Source organism: Pipistrellus kuhlii, unplaced genomic scaffold (assembly GCF_014108245.1).
Source record: "Pipistrellus kuhlii isolate mPipKuh1 unplaced genomic scaffold, mPipKuh1.p scaffold_m20_p_16, whole genome shotgun sequence".
Lineage (NCBI taxonomy): Eukaryota > Metazoa > Chordata > Mammalia > Chiroptera > Vespertilionidae > Pipistrellus > Pipistrellus kuhlii.
In genome coordinates, this window is record NW_023425471.1 from 985510 (window position 1) to 1011917 (window position 26408).

General features: G+C 43.9%; 1 protein-coding gene across 1 annotated transcript; it reads left to right on the top strand.

Moving 5' to 3' along the window:
- On the top strand, positions 1–25589 carry TLR7 (toll like receptor 7). The gene is made up of 3 exons (XM_036439806.2): positions 1–251; positions 612–711; positions 21421–25589. The coding sequence occupies exons 2-3, from the start codon at positions 709–711 to the stop codon at positions 24562–24564; spliced, it is 3147 nt and encodes a 1048-aa protein (XP_036295699.1). The 5' UTR covers positions 1–251; positions 612–708; the 3' UTR covers positions 24565–25589.
- The last annotated feature ends 819 nt before the right edge of the window (positions 25590–26408 follow it).

Below are 26408 nucleotides of genomic sequence, written 5' to 3' on the forward strand. Positions count from 1 at the left end.
AGAAGAATGATCAGTCCCCCAGGATGTGCAGATTTAGAGACAACGTCACCCCAGTTATGGAGGTGGAAATAAGAGGAACCTGGTATTTCTGCAAATCTCATGTCTGGGGTGGCTCGAATAGTCATGCTCCTCCCCCTCCCCACCAACCTTGTCTTTGTACTTGGGAAGTCCAGGTCTGTGATTTTCCACCTTCTGTTCCTCTTCAGCTCAGAAGGCTCCAGACGGGGACCTGCTCCATGCAACCAAGAAAGGTATGGGAAACTTGGGGATCCTTTAAGTAACTGGATAGAGGAGCCATTCATTCTCGGGGAGCGGGGAGGACCGTGAACCCCAGTCCTAGGCCAGACCATTTGTTGTAGAACTGAAAGAGCAATCTCGGTTCTTCAGACTGATCTTCCCAAAAAGATCATTTCTTCAGAGAGAAATCAGACTTCTCATAATGTCAGACATGGGGGGGGGGGTGTCTCTGGAGTTTGTCTCTGATCTGCGGGACTTGGAGGAAGTCAATGCCATTCAGAAGACTCCCATAGCACATCGTGAAGCAGTGTTTGAGGCGGCAGTGCCAGGCTGGCATTTTCAGGGCATGGTGTGGTGTTTTCTCTTTCTTGTAGTTGATGCTATGCGGCACATCTCAGGCTGATCTGGACACCTCTCGTGGCCTGCTCTCTTCAACCAGATGTCTGTTCTTCCTCTGGAAGAAGACTAAACATGGTAAGCAGAACTTGGAGATCCCTAAAAAGTGTTACCTTCCATCTCTGTGGGAAGAGCTGAAATCAGCTGGCAGGAGCCACAGGGGGGAATCTTCACTTTGGCTATTTGCTGGGGGAAAGTTCTCAGTGATATTTCATCATCAATAAGAAGCGTGTCATAATTTCAGATTAATCAACACTTGCTCTGTCCAAGGAGAGACAGACGTTTGCGTTGGGAAAACAGCTTCTCTGGGTTCAATTTTTTTTTTCATCATCTGTGTAGATTGTTATGGATTTCAGAGAGGAAGGAAGAGGGAGAGAAGTATTGATCAACCACCTGCAATCCTGGCATGAGCCATGACCGGGAATTGAACTGTGACCTCCTGGTTCATAGGTCGACGCTCAACCACTGAACCACGCCGGCCGGGCCCTAGGGTTTGGCTTTAAAGCCACACAGATGGCTGAGGTTACTGTGTGCTGTCCCGACCTCTGGTGTCCCCGGAGCGAGCACATTATCGGGGCTCACGTGGGACCAGGCTGGAGAGCAGGCGTGCTGTCTAGGGAAAGCAGGGTGGCGGCTGGGCCGCATCCCTGAAGAAGGAACAGTCCCATGTGAGATTGCTGGGTCACCCAGCCTGAGAAATCATGCTGGTCATGGCTTTTAGGAGGAGTTATGTTTGAAATCACAGTGCATGAGTGGTAGGGGGTCAACTCTCTCCCCAAGATACAGGCTGTGTGTCTTCATTCTGTATTTATATATTTTTTATTGATTTCAGAGAGGAAGGGAAAGGAAGACAGAGGGAAACATCAATGATGAGAGAGAACCATGGATTGGCTGCCTCCTGCATGCCTCCTACCAGGGATCGAGCCCGCAACCCGGGCCTATGCCCTTGACTGTAATGGAACCCGGGACCCTTCAGTCTGCAAGCCAACGCTCTATCCTCTGAGCCAAACCGGCTAAGGCTTGTGCAATCATTTTGTATCAGCTGGACCTGACTTTCTAGAATGATGAGTGCATCTGAGAGAGAGGTGTGTGTGTGTGGGGGGGAGGGTACATGACACTGGGGTCCCATCAGAGCAGGCTCCCTGATCGCAGCGTTCACTGTGGTCTGAGGTAACTGCCTTCCATATAGTCACCAGGCAGGTCTGGGAGCACCTGCCTCTGAGCACGGAGAAGGGGGGTCTTGTCCCCTTTGAGCCGTTTCAGTGCCACGCTGTAAAGCTGCGTGTACTGCGCTGTGCGAGCATGTTCTAGGTGTCACATGGGTTAGCTGTCATATTTTGATGCCAGCAGCGCCTTAAGGATACAATGATGCCTGGTCAATATGAAGTGGGTTGGTAGCTGCAAAAAAAGGGTGTGTGGAGAAGTTCTATGGGTGAAGAGTAAGGAGGAAAACCAAAGTGGATTTGAGCCCTGGTCAGGGTTGCTCAGTGGTTAGAGCGTTGGCCTGCTCACTGAGGGGTTGCAGGTTCATTTCTCAGTCAAGGGTCAAGGGCACGTGCCTGGGTTGCAGGTTCAATCCCAGCCCAGGTTGGGGTGAGTACAGAAGGCAGCCAATTGATGTGTCTATCTCATATCAATCTCTCTCTCTCTCTCTCTCTCTCTCTCTCTCTCTCTCTCTCTCTCTCCTTCTCTCCCTCTCTCCCTCCCTTCTGTTCTCTCTGAAAAGCAACAACAACAAAAATATCCTCAGGTGAGGATTTAAAAAAATAGGCTGAAAAATAAGAAAAGAAAACCAGAGCTGGCCAGTAGTTAAAGCTTTGAACACAGACTTTGTCCAGGGACTGTGGCGAGAGGGGAACAGAGAACTTGGCATAGAATTGGGCTCCCTTCCAAAGCCAGCAAGTGAGGGGGGGTTACAGGCAAGGAGCAGAGTGAGGCTCGCTGGATGGAAAAGTATTAATACTAGGAGGAAACATCAGGGTATGGGACACATGGGATAAACTTTGTGGCCAGGGCCCTTGCTGAGGGCAGGCCAGGGACCAGTTATCACCCAGGAGGGGGCAGGGATGCGGTGGGATCAGACAGCAAGGTTGACCAGATGTCAGGTTGAGGAGTTCTCACTAAGCTGGTTTAGCAGGAATCTCGTGAAAACTGGGCAGATGGACTCAGATGCCCCAAAGTCAAGGTCTGGTGGCTCAGAGGAGCCTGATACAAGTTTGCCCAGTGAGCCTCTCTCAGTGCCGACTGACTCAGTTGCCAGCTGGGGGACCTGTTCCCCCCTCCTGCCCTGAGCCCTCTGAAACTGTTTCTCTGCTTATCAAATGAGCAATATAATGCCTTTCCAGTTGCCATTTAGGGCCAGTGTGCAGCTCAAATAACAGTGTACACTGAGTGGCCTGATTATTATGATCTCTGAACACATCATAATCTGGCCACTCAGTATATATATATATGTTGGAGGCCCAGTACATGAATTCGTGCATGGGTGGGGTCCAGCCAGCCTGGCCAGGGGGAAGGGACATGGGCGGTTCACCGGCTTGCCCGCTGGTTGAACTCCTACTCAAGGGGGCAATTTGCATATTAACCTTTTATTCTATAGGATATACACTGAATGGCCAGATGATTATGTGTTCAGAGATAATCATAATCTGGCTACTCAGTGTATAGGCTCAAGTCTTTTGCAAGCAGTGTGAGTCATTAGGTCTGAGTATTATCAGAAAAACACCTCAGTGGCCTTTTTCTGAAGTGATTCTGTCACCCGAGTTAGATGTGATAGAATACACTCACCAGGAGCCCTCTCCGCCCGGAGTTCTGAATGTGGGCGCCAGGGCTCACTGAGGTCTGAGGTCTAATGAAGAGTTAACCCGGGTTTATTATGTTACAGAGGAGACAACTGCTTATAGTTTCATTTCCTAGAAGCTCAGGTGGCTATTTTTATGCACACCCATGCCCACATCAGCCCTTGCCCCTTGAGGGATGGAGGATTGATAGACAGCTCATGTTTGGTCTAGCCAGCGTAGCTCAGTGGTTGAGCATTGACCTATGAACCAGGAGGTCACAGTTTGATTCCAGATCCAGGCACATGCCCGAGTTGTGGGCTCAATCCCCGGGGGGCGGAGGGGGGGTGTCATGCAGGAGGCAGGTGATCCAGGATTCTCTCTCATCATTGATGTTTCTCTCTCCCTCTCCCTTCCTCTCTGAAATCAATAAAAATATATATTTTTAAAAAGACAGCTCATATTTGTTGACCACTTACTACAGTGGTCGGCAAACTCATTAGTCACCAGAGCCAAATACCAACAGCAGAACGATTGAAATTTTTTTGGAGAGCCACATTGTTTAAATTTAAACTTCTTCTAAGGCCACTTCTTCTAAATAGACTTGCCCAGGCCGTGGTATTTTGTGGAAGAGCCACACTCAAGGGGCCAAAGAGCCGCATGTGGCTCATGAGCTGCAGTTTGCCGACCACTGACTTAACTACAGGTCAAGCATCGTGCTGAGGCTTCAGGTTGAGAAGCAGCTTTGAGGCACTGATGGAGAGCTCCAAGCCCTGGTGGAGCTTGACTGGTCTTGACTGGGCACCTGACTCTGGAAGCCATGCCGGGACCAAGCCTAGCAGTTACCCAGCCAACACTCAGTGAACTCATTGAATATCCATTATGATATCTTACTACTTACAAAAAAAGGAGAAGTTGGTATGTCTCTTTAAAGAAGAGATGTGGACAAGTTTTTCAATAGACCCAATACAAAAGGCCAGAAAGCACAGGAAAATTATGGCACCTTATTAATAATAGTTAAAGGTCTGATCTTTTGATATGGAAATTCCACTTATAAAATCTCTTGTTAAAGAAATGATCAGTGATGTGGCAAACTCTTTACAAAGATAGTCTACGGCCGTAACCGGTTTGGCTCAGTGGATAGAGTGACAGCCTGTGGACAGAAGGGTCCAGAGTTCAATTCCTGTCAAGGGCACGTACCTTGGTTGCAGGCTTCTCCCTGGCCTGGGCCCTGGTCAGGGCTTGTGCAGGAGGCAACCAATCGATGTGTTTCTCTCACATCAATGTTTCTCCCTGTCTCTCCTCTCTCTTCCACACTCCCTAAAAATCAATGGACAAATATCCTTGATTTTGCGGATAAACAACAAAACAATAATAAAAAGATAGTCTGTGCAGCATGGCAAAGGGAATCTCTCATGTCCAATGTTGGGGAGGGGTTCACTCATTGAACTTCACCATTGAGTGTAATATTATATAGCCATCAAATCATTTTTAACAATAATATTGGAAGACATAAGCACATATGCATGATATAAAGGTAAATGAAAAAAAGCAAGCTAGAGTTGGGGAACTAGCATATATTCCTGATGTTTTTCATACACAGGTTAGATGCTTACTAAATGTCAGTCTGTGATGATGGTTTACATGAATACATGTGTTACCTGATTTAAAAAAATCAACTGAGTAAATGTAAAGATCTAATTGGCTTTATTAAGCAATTCATGAATCCTCAGCATCCCATCTAACCAGTAGAAGGGTGCTCCAAGGAGTTGTAAAAAATGGGAAGTTTTGTCTGGCTGGTGTGGCTCAGTGGTTGAGCGTCGACCTATGAACCAAGAGGTCATGGTTGGAATCCTGGTCAGGGCATATGCCCGGGTTGCGGGCTTCATCTCCAGTAGGAGGCATGTAGGATGAAACTAATCAATGATTCTATCTCATCGTCTGTGTTTCTATCTTTCTCTCCCTCTCCCTTCCTCTCTGAAAAAAAAAAAATGTGTGTGTGTGTGTGTGTGTGTGTGTGTGTGTGTGTGTGGAAAGTTTTATAGGAAGAAGGGTGGGGCAAGGGGGCTATTAACAAAAGAAAGGATTGTTCTATTTTATTGACTTTTGAGAGAGAGGCAGACAGACAGAGAGAGATAGAAAGATTTGTTGTCCCATTTATTTTTGTATTCATTCATTGGCTGCTTCTTGTATGTACCCTGACTGGGGACTGAACCCACAACCTTGGCATATTGGGAAATACTCCAACCCAAGGGTTGGCAAACTCATTAGTCAACAGAGCTAAATATCAACAGGGCAACAATTGAAATTTCTTTGGAGAGCCAGATTTTCTAAACTTAAACTTCTTCTAATACCACTTCTTCAAAATAGACTCGCCCAGGCCATGCTATTTTGTGGAAGAGCCACACTCAAGGGGCCAAAGAGCCGCATGTGGCTCGCAAGCCATGGTTTACTGACCACTGCTTCAACCAACTAAACTACCCAGCCAGGGTGAAAGGACTGTTCCTGTGCCAAGGCATCCTTTCTCAGGGGAGGAGAATAGGAGGGTTTTGCCATGCAGTCGCCTCTTCTTCCTGTGGTGGATGGAGAGCGCCCACCAGCTCAGATTACTTCCCTGGTGCTTGATCACTAATTCAGGACTGGGTGACTAAGATGATGTTTGTGGGAGAGGCTGAAATGCAATCAGATCTGGAATTAAATCTAGCTTCCCTAGCATGGGCTTTTAGCACGAGTGATGCCATTTTGGACCTGTGGATTTGTGTCTTTAGCAGTTAGAACCCCATGAATAGATCGTTTATGTCTTAGAAGCCCCTTCCCTCCCAAAGTTAAGGGGCTGGGCTTGGCACGTTATGACTATGGGCCATACCCAGCCTGCCCCCAGTCCTTGTCTAGCCCACAAGGTCAGAATGTTTATGTTTTAAGTGACTGGAAAAGCTAAAGGAAGCCGAAACCGGTGTGGCTCAGTGGATAGATCATCGGCCTTCAGACTGAAAGGTCCCAAGTTCGATTCTGGTCAAGGGCATGTACCTTCGTTGCGGGCACATCCCCAGTGAGGGGGTGGGGGGTGCAGGAGGCAGCTGCTCAATGTTTCTCTCTCATCGATGTTTCTAACTCTCTATCTCCCTCTCCCTTCCTTTCTGAAAAAAAAATCAATAAAATATATTTTAAATATATTTTAAAAATGAAAGAAAAAGCTAAAGACTATTCCTTCTCATGTGTAAAAGTTGGATTAAACTCAAATTTCAGTGTCCACCAATAGTTGTATTTTGTCTAACTGCTTGTGCACTGCAATGCAGACGTGTGGGAGGGTGGAGTGGTGGTGACAGAGGACAGTTGCTGTAAAATGTAAGCTGTTTGCCGATGGGGCTTACGGGAAGAAGTGTACTACTCATGGTTTATGGAAAGCAAGTGGATAAGGTGTAAGGCCAAAGAAGTTTTGAAATTTTTTGTGATGCATGACAGCTGTTGAGTTCTTCGCTTATGTAAGCCTGCTTTATGCCATTTTATTTTTTTCTTTTGAAAACCAAGTCTGTTGGACTCAAATGGTGGGAAATTAATAACAAAAAATCTCTCTTTTTTCCAAAGTAAGAGGGTAATCTTCTTGTACTTTATTCTGTGTTCTATAATGAGACTTTGACATTTAGGGTAAGTACACTTTGCAGAGATTAGCCTATGATTAGAAATATGTTGAAGTGTGCAAGAAGAGGATATTTGGTCATAAATCTATTAGGGAAGTCTCCAGTGGAGGTTTGGTCTAGAAAACAAATAGCGTAGAAGAAACTTTCCTAATTCGAGGTGCTCAGTTAGCCTTGAGTGGGTGTATGCCACGCACATCTAGTTCTCAGGCAGCCCAGTGCTAGATTGATATGGTGGATTCAAATGGAAGACTTTCCAACAATGACTCCACTCCTCCTCTCTTCCCTGGTCCTTTCTCCTTACTCTCCTGCCAGCCATCACCTCTAGGTCAGCCCAGTTCCATGGTTGGCAAACCACAGCTCGTGAGCCACATGTGGCTCTTGGCCCCTTGAGTGTGGCTTTTCCACAAAATATCACAGTCTGGGTGAGTCTATTTTGAAGAAGTGGCATTAGAAGAAATTGAAGTTTAAAAACTGTGGCTCTCCAAAGAAATTTCAATCAGTGTACCGTTGATATTTGGCTCTGCTGACTCATGAGTTTGCTGACCACTGGCCCAGCGCATCTGAATGCAGGCTCTAGCCATGACAGAGTCCCTTGCTTCCACAATTTGTCTCAAGTGACTTCCTCCACTGAAAATGCATCTCCCAACACTTCCTTTTCAACTCGGGCAACTTGGCTTTTTCAAACATAAGCTTTAATTGATTTTGAGAGAGAGAGAGGAAGAAGAGGGAGAGAGAAACATTGATAAGAGAGAAATGTCACGGATCGGCTCCCTCCTGCACGCCCGCTACTGGGGATCGAGCTCACAACCAGGGTATGTGCCCTCACCTGGAATCAAACCATGGCCTCCAGGTTCATAGGCCGAGGCTCCACCACTGAGCCACGCTGGCTGGGCTGGACTCTTAAACTGAGGATGACATTTCTATGCTCCCAGCTAAGGTCTCCTTCCTGCTCGCCTATACAGGGTCAGCACCTCAGCCTCCTTCCCTTTCTCTCTTACCACATCCTCCTCTTTATTATGAGTTTGTTATTATTATTTGCTCTCATGACCTGAAGGGTGTAGTTTGCACCCGTATTACAACATGCTCTTATTTCTCCCATCCTAAAGTAAGCTCACTTGACCCTACTGGCCCTGGGAAGGCTGCCAGCGTCTTTGTTCCCCCTTGCAAGAAACTTCCCAGAAAGGTCCACTCTCTCTAACCCTCTCCTCACATTCTTCCAAGAACTTTGAAGTCATATTTATTTTGGCTTCATATTGAAACACATCCAGGACCTGGCAAGTTCTCCACCTCCACCCGTGCCAGCTGGGTCTTTTGCTTGACTTACTATAATAGCCTCTTAAAATATATATATTATTGATTTTAGAGAGGAAGGGAGAGGGAGATAGAAATATCAATAATGAGAATCATTGATTGGCTGCCTCCTGCATGCCCCCTACTGGGGATTGAGCCTGCAACCTGGGCATATGCCTTGACTGGAATCAAACCTGGGACCCTTTAATCCCCAGGCCGATGCTCTAGCCACTGAGCAACACCAGCTAGGGCTGTAATAGCCTCTTGACTGGTCTCTGGGCTTCCACCCCTGCCCCTCATTGTTTCTTCTCAACACAGCACCCAGCATATCCTTCTAAAATCTAAGTCAGACCACGTCACTCTTCAGCTCAAAACCTGAGCAGCTCATGCCCCTCGGAGGAAAAGCCACCATCCTTGGAATGGCTGAGAAGGCCCTACATTCTCAACGGTGGTGCTGTTCCCCTCTCCCTTCTTCAACTTCATTTCCTATTGTTCTCCTCTCCTTGCACCAGGCCCGCTGGTCTTGTTGCCATGTTCATGAATGTTCCAGCATGTTTCTACCTTAGGGCCTTTGCATAAGTCTCTTCCCTCTGCTTGAAATGCTTCCTCGCTGAATAGCTCTGCATGGCCAGCTTCCTCCTCGCCTTGAGACCTTGGCTCAGATGTCAACTTCTCAACAATGCCCATCCAACCCACCCTATTGATAGTCCCAACCCCATCTCACATTCCTGATCCCTCACACACTGCCATAAGTTTTCTCTCCCCATTACATGTATCATCTAACAGCCCACATCATTTATTGGTTACTAGAGGCCTGTTGCACTAAGATTTGTGCAATAGGCCTTCCTTTCCCTGGCTGCCAGCACTGGTTTTCCTCTGGCCACAGCGGAGAAGCCAAGTCTCTTCAGTCTTCAGTCTTCTCTCAATGCCTGCATATGCAAATTAACCCACCATCCTTGTTGTTTAATTTGCCTACTCACTCCTGATTGGCTGGTGGGCATCATGGGTGTATTGGGCAATTTGCATATTTCTCTTTTATTAGTGTAGATAGCATTTTGAGTTTAGTATTTGGAGACCATAAGCTCCAGAAGAGCAGGGATCTTGTCTGTTTGTTCCAGGGATGTGACTCAACACATAAAATCAGGTACCTGGCCCTAGACGGTTTGGCTCATTGGTTAGTGTTAGCCCTCAGACTGAAGGGTCATGGGGCTGATTCGCTGTCAAAGGCATGTACCTTGGTTGTAGGCTCCATTGCTGGCCCTGGCCACTGTGCATGTGGTAGGCGACCAATGGATATGTTTCTCTCACATCAATGTTTCTCTTTGTCTCTCCCTCTCCCTTCCACTCTGTCTAGAAATCAATGGGAAAAATATCCTCGAATGAGGATTAAAAACAACAACAAAAACAGAAGCAGGTACCTGGCACATAGCAAGTATTACTAAATACCTGTTGAGTTTTTCTTTTTTCACAATTTCCTCCCACATTATTATGATGAGGTGAGGTTTTAGTACATCTTCTGTAAATTTTAGAATGTTTTTTAAAAACCATACATATTCCTTATAAAAAACAAAAACAAAAAACAAACCAAACCTTAGAGAAGGATATAGAAATCACTGTTAAAGTTCCTTATGTGTTCTCCCATACTTTTCACTGCCAACACAAAGCAAGTGTGGGTATGTGTGTGTGTGTGTGTGTGTGTGTGTGTGTGTTATCACAAAGGGATCATACATTATATGTTATTGTGATTCTCCTTTAAAAATTGATTTAAAAGTTTTACAACTTCCTAGTATATCTTGCATGGCTTTTTATTTCAATACCTAGAGCTCTACCAGCCTTCTAAAGGTATGTCCCACTATCGGCGGTTTCCCACTTTCAACCATTTCCCCAAATTGAGGGACCACCATCCAGTTCTCACTGTGTTTCCCCTTTCTGTGAGATCCTTTGAAGGTTCATGGTGATTGGAGTCTTTGCTTAGCATTGGCAGCCGGACCTTGGCAGGCTGAGACTGTTTCTGGGTGGCTCGGAAAGCACCCAGCTGAGGCCACATCCTGGCAGAGAAATTTCAGGGGGAGCCAGGGCAGGCCTCAGCATTATAGAATAACCACAATAGAAAAGTCGCACTGCCCTAGCCAGTGTGGCTTAGTGGATAGAACATCAGCCTGTGGACTGAATAGTTCCAGGTTCGATTCTGGTCAAGGGCACATGCCCAGGTTGGGGGCTCGATCCCTGATATGGGGGCCTACAGGAAGCAGCCAATCCATGATTCTCTCTCATCATTGATCTCTCTCTCTCTCTCTCTCTCTCTCTCTCTCTCTCTCTCTCTCTCATTCTCTCTTTCTCTCCCTTCCTCTCTGAGATCAGTAAAAAAATATTTTTAAAAAAGAAAGGAAAAGGGGCAGTGAGGTAAGTTAGTTCAACCTCCACCGTTTGCGGGTGAGCAAGTCCAGATTTAGGAGGCTTTAGTCTGTAGCACTGCCTCAGAGTGGCTGACTCCGGATCTGACTTTCCGTTCAGAGGGTGCTAACCCCCAGAAAAAATAAACATGAGAAGTCAGACTAATCCTGCGCTTCCTCTAACTCGTTGTGAGAAGCAAACCACTGAAGTTCACTTCCTCACTCTTGCCATCTGTCCTCTGAGCCCTCACATTGCATCTGTGCATCTGCGGTGAACTTGCCAAGTCTTGAAGATAAAAATACTACCTGCAAAGCTAGAGACATCCTGGTGGATGTATCTTGCTATCAGTCAGTCTCACAACTCTATGGCCTCAGGCATTCTGGTGGAAATCTAACATGGGTGTAAAATCGGGAGGAATCGCCCTGACCTGTTTGGCTCAGTGGATAGAGCATCGTCCTATGGACTGAAAGGTCCCAGGTTTGATTCCGGTCAAGGGCATGTACCTTGGTTGTGGGCACATCCTCGATAGGAGGTGTGCAAGAGGCAGCTGATGGATGTTTCTCTCTCATCAATGTTTCTAACTCTCTACCCCATTCTCTTTCTCTCTGTAAAAATCAATAAAATATATTAAAAAAATAAATTCTTCTCAGGTTTAAAAAAAAAATCAGGAGAAATCAGTTCGGAATACTGGTCTTGTCCTCCAACTTCTTATTCTCACTATGGATCGCCTGGTGGCAGAGCCCTGTGCCTTGGAGATAGGCATGGCTCCTGAGATATGGCAGCAGGGCTTTTGGTTCCTGACTGCTCAGGAGCAGTGTCTGACTCATCACGGTTCCCTGCTTTGCCTAGTACAGTGCCATGCTTACAGTACATTCCCAGTGATGTTTGTTGAGTGACTACACGAGCATGGAATTTTTTATTACAAAGGTAGAGCTCAGCATGCCTTCATTTAAAAAAATATATTTTATTGTTGTTTTTTGTTTGTTTGTTTTTTTACAGAGAGGAAGGGAGAGGATAGAGAGTTAGAAACATTGACGAGAGAGAAACATCCATCAGCTGCCTCCTGCATACCTCCTACTGGGAATGTGCCTGCAACCAAGATACATGCCCTTGACTGGAATCGAACCTGGGACCTTTCAGTCCTCAGGCCAATGCTCTATCCATGAAGCCAAACTGGTTAGAGCTCAGCATGCATTTAATATGCAATTTCATAAACTAACCTGACATAGCATTTACTGGGCATCAGATGCGATTCATAAGAAATATATCTCACTCATCTTGGGGAAATAATGAACAACCTAAACCAATGAACAAAAACAGACCCAGAGACAGGGAAGCATTGATAAGACTGTCAAACCTCAGAGGGAAGGTAGGGGAGGGTGGGGGTTAGGGGGAGAGATCAACCAAAGGACTTGTGTGCATGCATATAAGCCTAACCAGTGGTCATGGACAACAGGGGGGTGCATGCATGGGGAGGGGTTTGGGATGGGAATGGGGGGATGAGAACAAGTATGTAGTACCTTAATCAATAAAGAAATTTTAAAAATAAAAAACAAACAAACAAAAGAAATATATCATCCATTTTGTGATAGCTCAAGCAGCTTAGTAAAGGCATAGAGGGAGAGAACTGTCTTCACAAAAAGTGAGTGAAAACAGATTAATTTGTAAAAAGTAAAGTGGGAATCCTCTCCATGTTATAAGCTTAGAGAGTATGGAAGCATGAGGAAGGAAACTGGTAGGGAGTCTTGAATATTAGCTTCTATGGTATTTTAAAATGACATATGGGGAACTCCTAGAAAAAAATATCATTCAAAGAATCTCTTTTTCTCACTCAAATCATGCCAGGGCAGACCAGCAGCCCCTGCGCAATGGATGAGTGATTACTCTGACACAATGTTTGCTGTGAAAGAGAGGCTAAGGGACTGCCTGGCTGAAGGAATCAGACAGCCTAGATTGCCTGCCTCCTTAGGCTTTTATTGTAACAGTTTGAGATAAACATTATCTTTTAGATACAATTAGTAGGGTAAGTAATCTTGGGAGGACACATGTGTTTGCAGTGTCCTTTAAGCAAGAACACATAAATATTAAGCATAAAAATTCCAGTAAACACACGAGGGTCCACATATACACAGACTTGCTTGGAAAGATCAAGGAATAATTAGGAGTGGCCACCTTCAGCCAAACTCCCCTAAGTCAGAATTCCAATAAAGGGGGCAGGCCACCTTCAGTCCACTTCTTTTTTGGAATTTCCTCATTACTGACTTTCCAACCAAGTCTCCCATGCTTCCCTACAAAATCATCAATACCTTTTTTAGTATTTGGAAAGTTTTCTTATAAAAACTCTAATACAACATCAAATCATTGCATTACCAAGAACCATTTCACTGCAAAGGAAATGAACCAAGAGGCAGACTCACATTATCCCAAGTGCATTGGCTATCACTATAGCAGGCAACTTGAAGGGGATTGGTAAAAAAGGAGCTCAAATCTTGGTTGGAAATTGTTCCTCCAGTCTCTGCTTCCTCATCAACCAAATGGAAATATTTATATGTTCTTAGATTTCATTGTCAGGGCTCCGTGCTGTAATATAAACAGTGTGTCGTACCTGGCTGGTGTGGCTCGGTGGTTGAGCATCAACCAATGAACCAGGAGGTCACCGTTCAATTCTGGTAGGGCACATGCCCAGGTTGTGGGCTCCATCCCCAGTGTGGGGATTGCATGAGGCAGCAGATCAATGATTCTGTCTCATCATTGATATGTTTCTCTCTCTCTCTCTCTCTCTCTCTCTCTCTCTCTCTCTCTCTCTCTCTCTCTCTCTCCCTCTCCCTTCCGCTCTGAAATCAATAAAACATATTTTTTAATGTTTTAAGTATATTTTTATATTTTATATATTTTTAAAAAGCTGTGTGTCTACCTCAGCACCTGTCACATAGTAAGTATATGATAAAGGCAGCTCCTATTGAAAAACAAACAAACAAACAAACAAACAAAAACTAAAAACATGACTGATTGAAGACTGTTCAATGTGGATTCTACATTTTCCATTTTGCAAAAACAGATGATTTGCTGAAAGAATAGAGCACCTGTGCATACAAAATCAAACATCCTCGTTTTTACCATAATTAGCTTGCTAATTGGGCATCCAAATTTATCCAGTGTGTTTGCATGTGTAATTAGCTATGATTCATTACCAAAGCTGGGCCTGTGTCATGGTGTATTATGCTAGTTTACATATCTCATTCTTGAAAGACTCATGTCTTTAGGCAACCGTGGCCCCAAACAGCAGGCAAAACCAAAACCATGTGGATTATTTGTATCACAGACAAAAGAGACGTGGCTCAATGATGAATGAATTCTTACATTTAAAAATAATGCTGGTTGAAGCTAAGGCCCCAGCTTCAGTCTGAAGCACACAGTCCCCAATGGTTTAAAAGGGGAAATTTCCACACTTAAGGACATTTCCATTGGAATCAAATATTTACCAATTTTCCATCTTCTTCTCAAGACTACCTTTTTTTTTTATTGACTTGAGAGAGAGAGGGAAAGAGAGATAGAAACATTGATGAGAGAGGAGAGATCAATCGGCTGCCTCCTGCATGCTCCCTACTGGGGCTCCAGCCCCAAACCCAGGCATGTGCCCTGACTGGGAATGGAACTAGTGACCTCTTGGTTCATGGGTCAGTGCTTAAGCACTGAGCCACACCGGCCTGGTGAAATTATCTTTTAAGTTAGGGAGCCTCAAAGGTATTATTTCTATTTGAATAACACATTTAGAAAGGTTCCATTCATTGAATCACCCCCCCCCCCAACCTGCTTAATCAGAACCCAGACATCTCATTGTAGTTAATGCTCTTTTCTCTGCCGAGAGACGTCTGGTCTGGCCTATATCATCTCAATGGCCAATGGGGCTGGGCCTCAACTATTGAGCACAGGACAGGAGCAGTCCCATTCTTGCTGTGTCTGTTCCCAGGAGAGACTAATGAGAACATGCTCAGCATTCTCGCTGGGGTTTCAGGTTCAAGGGAACAGTATTTCTGAGAAAGCAAATCTATAGGTGCCTTCCCTCAGCTCCTGTCCCATGGCCTTCCTCTGACACACCCCTTCCTTCTGTGGCACTTTCCCCACATTAACCCCTCTTCTTTAAAAAAAAAAAATGTTTTTATTGGTTTTTAGAGAAAGGGTGAAGGTGAGGGAGAGAGAGAGAGAGAGAAACATTGATGAGAGAACAACATTGATCAGCTGCCTCCTGCACACCTCAACTAGGAATGGAACCGGCGACCTCTTGGTGCATGGGATGATGCTCAGCCGAGTCACACTGACCAGGCTCAACCCTTTATTAAAAAAATATTTATTTATTTATTTATTTATTTATTTATTTATTTATTTAATCCTTACCTGAGGATAGTTTCCCCTTGATTTGTAAAGTGAGTGGAAGAGACAGGGAAAGACAGAGAGAAACATCCATGTGAGAGAGACTCATGGATTGGTTGACTCCTCCACGTGACTCGTCCAGGGCCCGGGCTGGGGAGGAACCTGCAGCCAAGGTACTTGTCCTTGACTGGAATTGAACCTGGGATCCTTTGGTCCACAGGCCAACGCTCTATTCACTGAGCCAACCAGGCCAGGGATCAACCCTTCTTTTTAGAGGCTCCACGCCCTCCTGGTTTCTCCTTGTGCCCTTGTCAAGCAGCTGATCTTTGGGAAAAGTTTACTCTTTGTGATCATTCAGTGTGACTCTTCCATGGGACTTGAAGGAAGTTCAAAGCCTTGGTTTATGCAGCAAATATGTGCCGTGCGTTCCCCATGTGGCAGGCAGTATGCCGATAGGGCACATGGAGTGGGAGGGCTGACATGGAGACTTCTGGAAAGGGGGTGTAGGGGAGCTGCTGAGAGCACAGTTCTACTTGAATCACCAGGTCTCCTGTGCAGCCAGTTCCATAGCCTCTGTGTCAGCTTCTTCTCTGCAAATCTCTTAGAACTGGGATGAGGATGAAATGCTGGGCTAAAGGCTGTTGGTTGAAGTTAGCGGAATATGAACCAACTTACAGGCTTTGCAGGGAATGGAATTTCTTCTGAGATTCGGCAGTCTCGGACAGACTCTGCTTTGACTTCATTCCATGGATAAGTTGACTGCAGCCTGAGATTTTTGTCAGCACACTGCAGCCCGTGGGCCAAATCTGTCCCGCCACCTGCTTATGTAGGGCTTGTGAGCTAAGAGTGGTTTTTGTGACTTTAATTAGTTACATTCTAAAAGTTATTTAAGTGCCCACAGAATGTTGCCTAAGTTGGTTACTGTACAGTCCTTTACAGAAAAAGTTTGCCAACCCCGGTCCACGCCAATGTTCTCTAATAGAACTTTCTGGAATGAAAAAAGTCCCTTATCTGCACACTTGGACTTCAGTCTCCTGCAGCTTTTGAATATTTGAAATAGAGTTAGTGTTGCCTGGCCAGTGTGGTTCAATGGTAGAGTATCAACCTATGAACCAGGAGGTCTTGGTTTAATTCGAGGCCAAGGCATGTGCCTGGGTTGTGGGTTTGATCCCCAATGTGGGGCATGCAGAGGGCCACTGATCAACGATTCTCTCTCATCATTGATGTTTCTATCTCTCTCTCCCTCTCCCTTCCTTTCTGAAATATATATATATATATATATATATATATATATATATATATATATATATATATATATTAAAGTTCTCATCACCAGAAAAAAATTATAACTACTTGAGGTGATAGATGTTAAATAGACTTACTGTGGTAATCATTTCACAACATACACACACACACACACACACACACACACACAAAACACACACACTCATTATGTTGTCCACCTTAAACTAATACAATGTTACTTATGTCAATTATCTATATATATAAAAGGATAATATGGTAACTGTCCAACTGTCCAAGTGGTCACAATGATGTGCACTGACCACTAGGGGGCAGATGCTTGACGCAGGAGCAGCCATGACAAACACTGGCTATTAATAGAGAAACAGCACTGTGGACCTGGTGCCCACAAAGCAACACTTGACTTCCCCCAAGTGGGACACAGGCCCCACCACCACTCTGGAGCAACAGCCCACCAAATCGCAGCCAATGCTGCCAAGACTCCATGGCACAAAATGTAGCCCCCATCCCAACCCAGCCCAGAAACGGTGCTGTGTGTGCCAGGTAATGATGTCACGTAGGCTTCCTCTCCCTAGTGACTAGCCTCCTTGGAGTGTCTTCAGCCCAGGAACATGACTTGCTTTATAACCAGGTGGAAACATGTCTCACTTTAATCAAATGTCTGTGAAGCATTTTCCCTTGCCTCATCTCATTTGATCCTTACAGAAGTCCTGGATAGGTAGACAGGAGACTCAGTGAAATCCTGTTTTCATTAGCTGGAAAATGAAGAGTTAAAAAGCTTAGAAACTTGACCCAACTGAAAATAAATAAGAAATGGTGGACCTTGAAAATTACTTCAGGTTTTCTCACTGCACAGAATATAGTCAAACACTGCTGCAGTTAAATATTTTACCCTTTGTTCTCCCTAGATGATATTGTTGATATTTACGGCTGTGTTGCTCACAATTACCTGAAAGACAAGTTGGGGTGCTTCACTGGGCTGGAGAAAGTTTAGCTAAATCAGAAAGCAGGTCTAATTAAGCAAGTGTGTTCTGTATATAAAAGGCTAAATTGGCTTGTGCATGCATGATACATATAAAGCTCTTGCTGGTGCCAATTACATGCATGTATTTTGATCTATCATTGTTTATCATGAATTTGGTTGACACTTCTATTATATAGAAAGGGTGAATAGCATTATTAAAATATTTCTTCTAATTAATTTCCTTTCAATGTGCATGAATGCATGCACCGGGCCACTAGTATTTAAATAAATTGGAAAAACAACAGTCACAATTGGAATGTTTTGCCTTCCAAGACAACATGGTTGGTTGTGTCAAGTGTATTGTGATGGCATCACTGGGGTCCAGCTTTCCAGCCTCCGATATTAGGGTCTTTCTTGCTCATAGACTGACGACATCCATATCACATAATTTAGATTCTCTCATGGCAGCAATTTATTTTCCAGTTCTAAATTCTATACTGTCTAAAACTAGCTTTGCATTTATATCCAATAGAAATAGAATTTCCATTTAAAAATAGAGACAGAAAAAGAAAATGCCATAGAAAATCCAATTAACACTGAACTAGTATACAATTTTATGATTTCTTATAAACTGGAAGTTGGCAGTTCAGAGCCATTATTGAGCATCAACCTATGAACCAGAAAGTCATGATTCAACTCCTGGTCAGAGCACATGCCTGGGTTGCAAGCTCAATCCCCAATGTGGGGTGTGCAGGAGGCAGCTGATCAATGATTCTCTCTCATTATTGATGTTTCTATCTTTCTTTCCTTCTCCCTTCCTCTCTGAAATAAATAAAAATATATTTTTAAAAGAGAAATATACAGGAGGAAAGAGACCAGACCTACTGGTAAAGGACATGTTCCAGAAATTGCACATTTCACTTCCTTTCATTTTACATTGGCTGTAACTTAGTCTCTTGGTCTTCCTTAGCTGCAAAGGAGTCTGGGAAATATAATCTTTTTTTTTTTTTCTTTTTTTTTTTTCAGAGTGGCATGTGCCCAGTTACAAATGGAGACTCTATCTCTAAGAGATGAGAGGAAGGCGGGGGAAGATATTAGGAGATATATAACAATCTCTGCACTCTATGAGAATAATAAAAAGAATTAATTGGAACTATCAGAAAATATAACATGGAATTAAAACAACATATAATTAAGCTACATGCATATAAGTGTTGGCATCTTATCTGGAAAGAACTAATGGTCTTTCCATACTGTATTTTTTAAATTTACCTTTATTATTGAAAGTATTACAGATGTCCATTTTCACCCCATTGGTCCCTTCCTCCTACTGTCCCTTCTCCACACCTTCTCCCCACTGTTGTCTGTGTCCATGGGTTATGCATATATGCATACAGGTTCTTTAGTTGATCAGCAGGGTGATTTCTGATCATGCTAAGGGCTTTGAAGGCAATCAAGCAGGGCCGTCAAGTACAGAGTACACATACCTCTCTGTGCCTCAGTTGACTCATCTGTGAAATGGAGATAACGATAGAGGTCTGTGACTCCCAAATCCTCAAGCTGAAAGCTGTGTTCTAACTCCATGGATGGCAAACTCACCATGATCTGAACTCATATGAGGGCGAATCTTGACCAGAACTGAATGAGCTAGTTCTTCCTTTTCTCTTCTTCTTTTTTTAATCCCATTTAAAGTGGCAGTGTTGGGCTTCACTGAACAAATGATTGTGTTTGATTAGGGAATGCTGCCCCAGACCACGTTAGTAGTATTGCATCCTATGGGGTACATGCATCATATGATCTTCTAAAATCTGAAAAAGTCTGAGTTGCAAAAAACATCGAGCCCCAAAGTTTTGGGGTAAGGATTGAGGACCTTTAGTAGCACCTCATGTGATGATAATGATGATTAAATGAGTTAATGCATGTAAAGCATTGAAAATGATGCCCAGCATACGGTAGGTGCTACGTAAGTTCACAAATGTCATGTCATTGTTATTATCACTATTATTACATGGGTGTATGTGTGTGATTATTTGGCCAAAAAGAGCCTCTTTGAGAATGTTTCAGTGAAGCAGACACTTCGAAGATGGCAATGACTTGGCTTGGTGAGAAGAGGAAGAAAATGATCATTTCAGGAAGAGGGAACAGCAAGTGTCACAACTGGCTTAAATGCAGAACAGAAAGCAGGCCAGATGTCTGGTGTGTGGTCAAAGAATGGGAGAGATGGTTTCAAGGTCAGAGAGATAGGCTGGAGTCAGGATATTCATGATATTAGCCAAGGTAAAGACTTTGATTTTCATTCAACGTGTAGTAGGAAGTCATTGTACTTGATCTGATTCATGTTTACAAAATAATGCTCTGATGTCATTTGATCAGTGGATTGTAGAGGAGAAGGGGAATCAGAGGCAGGCCCATCTGGAATCTGGTTGTCTGGAGTGAAGTATTGAAATGATAGAACTTGAGAGCAAGTCCTAGGTTCAACCATCCTCAAAGGCAGGGCAGCTTCAAGGTGATAGGGTGATTAGTAAAGTTCTTCAGTGCTTCCATAGTACCATTTAAGGTCTTTCTTCCCAGGGTCCAACTGTCTCTTATGTTAAACTCGAATGCCCAAGAAACATCATTAAGGGTAGGTCCCCAGATATCCCAATTTTCCTGCCTTCACTTGCCTCAGTATCCATCCTGCTCCATCAGCTAGGGGTCACCTAGGCAATGACTGACTCTACTCCTTTCCAAATTTATGTAAACTCACTGTGAAAATGTTCATCACCTTGGAGATAATTTGCAAAAAATAATACAAGAGGAGCCCTGGCCAGGCGACTCAGTTGGTTGGAGTGTCATCTCATCCACCAAAGGATTGTGGGTTTGATTTCTAGTCAGGGCACATACCTAGGTTGTGTGTTGGATCCCCAGTTGGGGTGTGTATGGGAAGCAACCAATCGGTGTTTCTCTCACATCAATGTTTCTCTCTCTCCCCTCCCTCTCTCTATATCTCTACCTCTACTTCTAAAAATCAATAAAAACATACCCTTAGGTGAGGATTAAAAAATTGTTTTTAATACAAAAAGAAAGCCAGTATATAGAATGGCAGTGCCAAAATAGCAGGAGTTGGGTGACCTTGGAAAATTAGCTAATGTGGCTGAACTGTCTTAATCTGTAAACTGTTTACTTACTTAAAATATTAAGTGGTTCAAATATTGTGAAAGATTCATGTAATGTGTACCAGAGCAAACTTAGCAAGCAAGCATTAATTGTATTAAATTCTTTTTAAAAATTTTATTGATTTTAGAGACAGAGGAAGGAAAGGAGGGAGGGAGAGAGAGAGAGAGAGAGAGAGAGAGAGAGAGAGAGAGAGAGAGAGAGAGAGAGAGAGATTTGTTGTTCTACTTATTCTGTTCCACGTATCATTCATTGGTTGATTCTTGTATGTGTCCTGACCTGGGATTGAACCCACAGACTTGGTGTATTGGGATGATGCTCTAACCAGCTGAGCTACTTAGCCAGGGCCACATTAAAGTTTTAATGTGTTTTCTTCCCAGAAATATTTGCATATTAACATTCCTTCACCCCCAAATTTCACACCTTGGCAGCTAATTGACTTATCTTCCATGGTAGCACTTAGATAACGGTGAACAGGAGAATGCTGCTTCTAGCGCTTTCAAAGCTAGGTAACTGAAAAGCTAAGATGCTAAAACCTAAATATGTAATAAGTATTATGAACCTCAGTGACTGACAAATACAGTCATGGGTGGGGGTGCTGTTTAGGCAGTTGGGAAAATACCTGAGTTGCTTATTTTATTATTTTTTGAAAGAATAGTTTATTGATTTTCAGAGAAAGAGGAAGGGAGGGAGAGGCACATTGATTGGTTGCCTCCATCACACCCCAGACTGGAGATGGAACCTGCAACCCAGGCATGTGCCCTGACTGGGAATTGAACCTGTAACCCTTTGGTGTGTGGGGCGATGCCCAACCCATTGAGTGACACTGGCCAGGACTGAGTTGTTTATTTTAAAAAGAGTGGCAGCAAAGGGGAATTTTCAGTTCTGATTCTTGTTCTGTTTTAGAATGGTGATTTGTGCTTTCTTCAACTTACAGGTGTTTCCAATGTGGACTTGGAAGAGACAATTTCTTATCCTTTTGCACATGATCCTCATTTCCAAACTTGGGGCCAGGTGGTTTCCTAAAACTCTGCCCTGTGACGTCAGTGTGGATAACCCAAACGCCCAAGTGATTGTGGACTGCACGGACAAGCATTTGACGGGGATTCCTGAAGGCATTCCCGCCAACACCACCAACCTCACCCTCACCATCAACCACATCCCAGACATCTCCCCCACCTCCTTCCAACGGCTGGACCAGCTGATAGAGATCGATTTCCGATGCAACTGTGTACCCATTCGACTGGGGCCAAAAGACAACGTCTGCACCAGGAAACTGCAGGTTAAACCCGGAAGCTTTAGCGGACTCGCTCATCTAAGATCCCTCTACCTGGATGGAAACCAGCTGCTAGAAATACCGCTGGGTCTTCCCTCTAGCTTACAGCTACTGAGCCTGGAAGCCAACAACATCTTTTCCATCAGCAAGAGTAACCTAACGGAACTGGCCAACCTAGAGGAGCTCTACCTGGGCCAAAACTGTTACTATCGCAATCCTTGTAATGTTTCCTTTTTCATCGAAAGAGATGCTTTCCGAAAACTGCTCAATTTAAAACTGCTTTCCCTAAAAGATAACAATGTCACGGCCGTGCCCGCTGTGTTGCCATCTTCTTTAACAAAACTCTATCTTCACAACAACCTTATTACGCACATCCAAGAAAATGATTTGAAGGACCTCAATCAACTGCAACTTCTTGACCTAAGCGGAAACTGCCCTCGCTGTTACAATGTCCCATTTCCTTGTACACCCTGTGCAGATAATTCTCCCCTCCACATCCATCCAAATGCTTTTGATGCATTGACAGAATTACAAGTTTTGCGTCTACACAGCAACTCTCTTTGGAGTGTGCCCCAAAGATGGTTTAAAAACCTTAACAAACTGAAGGAACTAGATCTTTCCCAAAACTTCTTGGCCAAAGAAATCGGGCAAGCTGAATTTTTGCATTTTCTTCCCAACCTTGTCCAGTTGGATCTGTCTTTCAATTATGAGCTGCAGGTCTACCATGAGTATATGAAACTGTCAGGTGCCTTTTCTTCCCTGAAAAACCTGAAAGTTTTGCGCATCAGGGGCTACGTCTTTAAGGAGCTGAAATTGGTTGACCTCTCCCCATTACATAAGCTTACCAAGCTTGAAGTTCTTGATCTGGGCACCAATTTTATCAAAATTGCTAACCTCAGCATATTTGAACAATTTCAAACACTGAAAAGGTTAGACCTTTCGGTGAATAAAATATCACCATCAGGAGATACAAGTGAAGTTGGCTTCTGCTCAAACACCAGAACTTCTGTAGGACCTCATGGGTCCCGGTTCTTTGAAGAATTACATTATTTCAAATATGATGAAGAGGCGAGGAGTTGCAGATACAAAAACAAAGAACCCCCTTTCTTGAGTTTTAATGAAGAGTGTTACAAGTATGGGCAGGCCTTGGACCTAAGTAAAAATAGCATCTTTTTCATCAGGTCTTCTGACTTTCAGCATCTTTCTTTCCTCAGATGCCTAAACTTGTCAGGAAATAGCATCAGCCAAAGTCTTAATGGGAGTGAGTTTCAGCCTTTAGTGCAGTTGCAATATTTGGACTTCTCTAACAACCGGCTTGACTTACTCTACTCAACAGCATTTGATGGGCTACACAACCTGGAAGTTCTAGATATAAGTAGTAATAGCCATTATTTTCAATCAGAAGGAATTACTCACATGCTAAACTTCACCAAGAACCTCAAGTTTCTCAAGAAACTGATGATGAATGACAATGACATCTCTACCTCCACCAGCAGGACCATGGAGAGCGAATCTCTGAGAACGCTGGAATTCAGAGGAAATCATTTGGATATTTTATGGAGAGATGGTGATGACAGATACCTAGGTTTCTTCAAGAATCTGGTAAATTTGGAGGAATTGGATATCTCTGACAATTCCCTGAGTTTCTTGCCTCCTGAAGTTTTTGAAAGTATGCCTCCACAGCTAAAGACTCTCATTTTGGTAAAAAATGGGCTCACGTCTTTCAACTGGGGGAGACTCCAGTATCTGAAGAATCTAGAAACTTTGGACCTCAGCTACAACCTGTTGAAGACTGTCCCTTGGAAATTATCCAACTGTTCCAGCAGCATCCAGAAACTAATTCTTCACAATAATCTAATCCGGTATCTGACAAAGTCTTTTCTCCAAGGTGCTTTCCAGTTGCGGTATCTGGACCTCAGCTCCAATAAAATACAGATCATCCAAAAGTCCAGCTTTCCGGAAAACGTCCTCAATAAACTGGATATGTTGCTTTTGCATCATAATCGGTTCTTGTGCACCTGTGATGCGGTGTGGTTTGTCTGGTGGGTTAACCATACGGAGGTGACTATTCCTCACCTGGCCACGGATGTGACTTGTGTGGGGCCAGGAACACACAAGGGCCAAAGTGTAGTCTCTCTGGATCTGTATACCTGTGAGTTAGATCTGACCAACCTGATTCTGTTCTCGCTCTCCATCTCGGCCGCTCTCTTTCTCATGGTGGTTATGACAGCGAGCCACCTCTATTTCTGGGATGTGTGGTATAGTTACCATTTCTGCAAGGCCAAAATAAAGGGGTATCAGCGTCTGATATCTCCAGACTCTTGCTATGATGCTTTCATTGTATATGACACTAAAGACCCAGCAGTGACAGAGTGGGTTTTGGAAGAGCTGGTAGCCAAATTGGAAGACCCGAGAGAGAAACATTTTAATTTATGTCTCGAGGAAAGGGACTGGTTACCAGGGCAGCCGGTTCTGGAAAACCTGTCCCAGAGCATACAGCTTAGCAAAAAAACAGTGTTCGTGATGACAGACAAGTATGCGAAGACAGAGAATTTTAAGATAGCATTCTACTTGTCCCATCAGAGGCTCATAGATGAAAAAGTGGATGTTATTATCTTGATATTTCTTGAGAAGCCCCTGCAGAAGTCCAAGTTCCTCCAACTCCGGAAGAGGCTCTGTGGGAGCTCTGTCCTTGAGTGGCCAACAAACCCACAGGCTCACCCATACTTCTGGCAGTGTCTGAAGAATGCCCTGGCCACAGACAATCACGTGACCTATAGCCGGGTGTTCAAGGAGACAGTCTAGCCCTTCTCTGCAAAACTACGACTGCCTAACTTATGAAGGAGAAGCTTGGCTGCCCAGACTGTCTCAAAGATGTCTCACCAAGAGTGGCTTTAAATTCTCCAACACTTGGGATTGCCAGCATCCGAAAGGCGCCACCAATATATGACAACGGAATTGGAAAATGGGGTTTATGTAGTTCATTGAGTCGTCTTTCTCATCTCTCTGTGCTTTTGCTGCCATTTGATTCTCTTCTTTCTGCTCCTGGATGAAATCCTATTGGGAGAAGGGTGGCAAGCAGAGGAGATGGGGCTTTGATTCTCCTGTAATTGTGGTTATTAAGTACACACGCAATCACGAGATTAAGAACTACACTTTCCCCCGTAGGAAGTACTGGCATGTATATAAATAGGGTAAAAAACCAAAAACACAAAAAACCGGCATCTATCTACATGACATCAGAATGTACCAGAGTTAAATAGTGAAGTAAAAACCCTAACGCATCAACTAATTACTTCAGTGTCATCTAGCGCCCCCTTCTGTGCAGACGGAGTATTGGCTGCCTGTCAAAATACCACCTGCTCTTTTCCCTGGGGTTCCATGAGAGAGTGGTGAGAAACAGCTTTCCCATTGATGGGCATGTCTGTTTACACATGGAAGCAAAGTGATCTATTTTCATACCGGTAATGCTCTTTACCTTTGATAATCATTTATCTGCTTAGATATTGTATGTATTGTATAGACTCTTTGTTTGCTCCCTGCACCCCCCCCCCCCCAATTCATTGCAATCCTAACCCTCAATGGGATGGTGTTAGGAGGGAGGCCTTTGGGAGGTGATAAGGCCCTGAAAGTGGAGTCTTCGCGATCTGATTAGTGCCTTGATAAGAAGCCAGAGAACTAGCATTCTGCCTTTCCACTATGTGTGGATGCAAAGACAAGTCAACAGCCTGCACCCAGAGGAGGGTCCTCCTGGAACAAGAGCATCCTGGCACTTTGACCTTGGACTTCCACCCTCCAGAACTGTGAGAAATAAATGTTTGTTGTTTAAGCCACCCACCCAGTTTACGGTACTTTATTATAGGAGCCCGAGCTGCCATAGACAAATAGTTTTTAAAATATAAATAGTTTTTAAAATATATTTGCATTGATTTCCGAGAGAGGAAGGGGGAGGGAGAAAAATTACAATGCTGAAAGAGAATCATGGATCAGCTGCCTCCTGCACGGCCCCTACCGAGGATTGAGCCTGCAACCCAGGCACGTGTCCTGACCAGGAATCGAACCCTGACCTCCTGGTTCATGGGTTGACATTCAACCACTGAGCCACACCTACCCAGCCATAGATAAATATTTTTATCTGAATTGCTAAGTATTGTGTCTAAAATCTCCCCATCCAATGATCTTTCAAACTGCTTTGTTAACTACTGTGGTATATTTATAAGTATCTGCAACCTTGATCTGACAACATTTGATGACTTTGATGGTGAACTCTAAAAGAGGAGCCAAGAGCATGTATTTATTTGTAGTCATCAGGCAGGGTGACAATGGTATGGCTTCCTTTAAATTAGGGAGGAAGGGGGAGGGGAAACCGAGGTTTAAAGACCTTATCACTGAGAGAGCTTCAATCTTGAACTTCAGCTTTACAGCTCAAATATAACAGAAAGGACCAAAACATTCTGAAAACACACATCGTTTCAACTGGGTTGAAATTCACCTGAGTTATTTAGTTTTATATTTTGTCATAGATGGAAATGCTAAAAGTTTTAAGTATGGTTATAAATACATAATATATGGATTATTCCCAAAGGACATGCAATCAATTACTAAGGCTCACAAATTCGCAAATTAATCTTTAGAATGGAGGATGGTTA